At 41.1% G+C, this 2,231-nt stretch overlaps 1 protein-coding gene and 1 long non-coding RNA gene across 2 annotated transcripts in view; one reads left to right on the top strand and one right to left on the bottom strand.

Annotated features, from left to right (window-relative positions):
* The window catches only part of LOC140322736 (zona pellucida sperm-binding protein 3-like), a 27,020-nt gene that overhangs the window by 22,510 nt on the left and 2,279 nt on the right, over positions 1 to 2,231 (top strand). Inside the window, exons 2-6 of the mRNA XM_072399316.1 lie at positions 417 to 529; positions 1,032 to 1,135; positions 1,211 to 1,388; positions 1,460 to 1,580; positions 1,653 to 1,744. Coding sequence (XP_072255417.1) covers positions 417 to 529; positions 1,032 to 1,135; positions 1,211 to 1,388; positions 1,460 to 1,580; positions 1,653 to 1,744 — 608 coding nt within the window. The remainder of the gene's footprint in view (positions 1 to 416; positions 530 to 1,031; positions 1,136 to 1,210; positions 1,389 to 1,459; positions 1,581 to 1,652; positions 1,745 to 2,231) is intronic.
* LOC140322738 (uncharacterized) overlaps positions 1 to 2,231 on the bottom strand; it is a 25,969-nt gene that overhangs the window by 16,380 nt on the left and 7,358 nt on the right. The window lies entirely within an intron of this gene.

The following is a 2,231-nucleotide window of genomic DNA, read 5'->3' on the forward strand; positions in this document are numbered from 1 at the left end:
CTTGTTCTGCCAAGATTTGTTTGGCAAGACTTAGATTTAAAAAATGTTTTGGAAAAAAGTTTTCATCAGGTTTGTTTTATTGGACATGGTTTACCTACAAAAGCTACCCTACTACCTACATAAAGGATTATGTAGAGAGAAATGGGGTAAAGTGCCAGCAAAGAGCTCCATAGCCTGTAAGAAAATTGGTATGTTTACTACATAAACATCCTGGCATGTCAATTCCTCTTCCCATTTTTTGCATGGAGCTGCAATAAGTTACAAATATAACCCATCCTACAAGACAATCTGATTTTTAAAAATGGTAGTTCTCTGGGTAAGTTAAGGACTCAAATTTTATCAGCATGACGGATAGATTAGTAGTTCAACAAGTAGGTCAACAATTGCTGCTGTCTAATGTTCTGCTCTTTTCACAGATGACTGAAGAATTTGTGATCTATGTTACCAACTTGAACTACAACCCAACCTCACTTATTCCAATCATTAGAACCAACCCAGCTGTGGTCCCTATAACATGCTACTATGACCGGTAAGTTACACAGTACACTAGGCTGTGATGCAGGTCCTATTAAGGTTGCATGCTTAAAACTTGAACAGAATAGGGGGGGAAAAGACAACATCTCTGCTAATGTCCAGTGAACCCAACAGGGAATGTTATCCCCTCTCATGTAACTGGCACCTGTGGCTTTTGGCAAGATTTGTACTGACCATTATGGTGACAACCTCCAGCTATTTGGGCATGGGGCTACTGTCTGGGATATAGTTGGCAGTCTTGATGATGAATTACCCCTTCACTTAATACAATAATAAAAAATGGCCCACTGAATATTTGCTCCATTACTATTGTACCTTGTGCCCTAAATTTTGAATAGTTGTAGCAGTGTACCACAATCCACATGTGTTTTTCGGCTGGGTTGTGAATTTATTCCACAAAAGCAGTGTTTTCTCCTAAATGGGACTTTCCTTAAAAGCAATAATAGAAATTGGTAAAACTAAAGATGTTCCTGACACTTAAATCTGTTTCTTCATAGGCATGATAATGTGACCAGCAATGCCATTAAGCCTACATGGGCACCTTTCAGCACCACAGTGTCCTCCGAAGAGAAGTTGTCCTTCTCTTTGCAATTGATGACTGGTGAGTTGAGAAAATTGGGGGGGGGGAGTGAGGTAGTATGAGATCTTGTTCGCTTACTTTTTGTTGTGTCTGCAGAGGACTGGAGTGGACCCAGAAGTTCTTCTGTATTTCAGCTTGGAGACATCCTCCATATAGAAGCATCTGTTAACACATACAACCATATGGGTATGATCTTGTATGTTGACCGTTGTGTGGCCACCGTATCTTCGGATATCAACTCTTCTCCTAGCTATGACATCATTTCGGACAATGGGTATGTGCTTCTGGTGGGGGAGAAGTGTTTCTATATTGATGCAAGATTTATCTAACAGACTTATTCTGCAGGTGTCTGGTGGATGGAAAACAAGAGGACGCCTCTTCAGCCTTCCTTGCTCCAAGGGTTGTGCCAGACAAGTTACGGTTCACAGTGGATGCCTTCAGATTCCTGGCAGTAGATGTGTCTCTGGTAAGGGTTATCTGAATTGGTTGCAACAGATGGGTTTCCTTGAAGAAAATTCAAACTACCTTTCTATTCCAGATCTACATAACATGTTTCTTGAGAGCTGCTGCAACCACCCAGGTCCCAGATTTCATGAACAAAGCCTGCTCATTTAACAAAGCTACAAACAGGTGAGACTGCAGCAATATAGTGGATACACTGAGACCATTTTATTGCAAAGTCCAATCATTGGTGGAAAGTTGAAGGCAGTCCTTAATGGTATAGGCAAATCCCAGTAAACTGGTTACATGGCTCTTTGGATATGAAACCCCATGAGCTCAGCTGCAAGTCATGCTTGAATTCCACAGGACATGTTAGTCATCATAATGGCACCTAATCTGTACACTGTTTTGGCTACAGAAGTGTAAAGGGGTCAGTGCTGCCCCCCAAAGCATAGACTGTGCTAGATGCCATTGTCTTGTTCAAACTCAGCCTTGTTCTTACAAAACTACATAAATGTCACTTGATATCCAATAAGTCAATGCTAAAAAGCCTAAGACAAGAGCAAAGACAGCTTTGGGGTACCTGGCCAACCAGTCTCCAAACATTTTCTATTTATCCAAGTCTAAATCACCGTTTACAACCATAACCTTGAAACTTCATCTCCAGAATGCCTGC

The sequence above is a fragment of the Pyxicephalus adspersus genome, chromosome 2 (assembly GCF_032062135.1).
Source record: "Pyxicephalus adspersus chromosome 2, UCB_Pads_2.0, whole genome shotgun sequence".
Taxonomy (NCBI): Eukaryota; Metazoa; Chordata; class Amphibia; order Anura; family Pyxicephalidae; genus Pyxicephalus; species Pyxicephalus adspersus.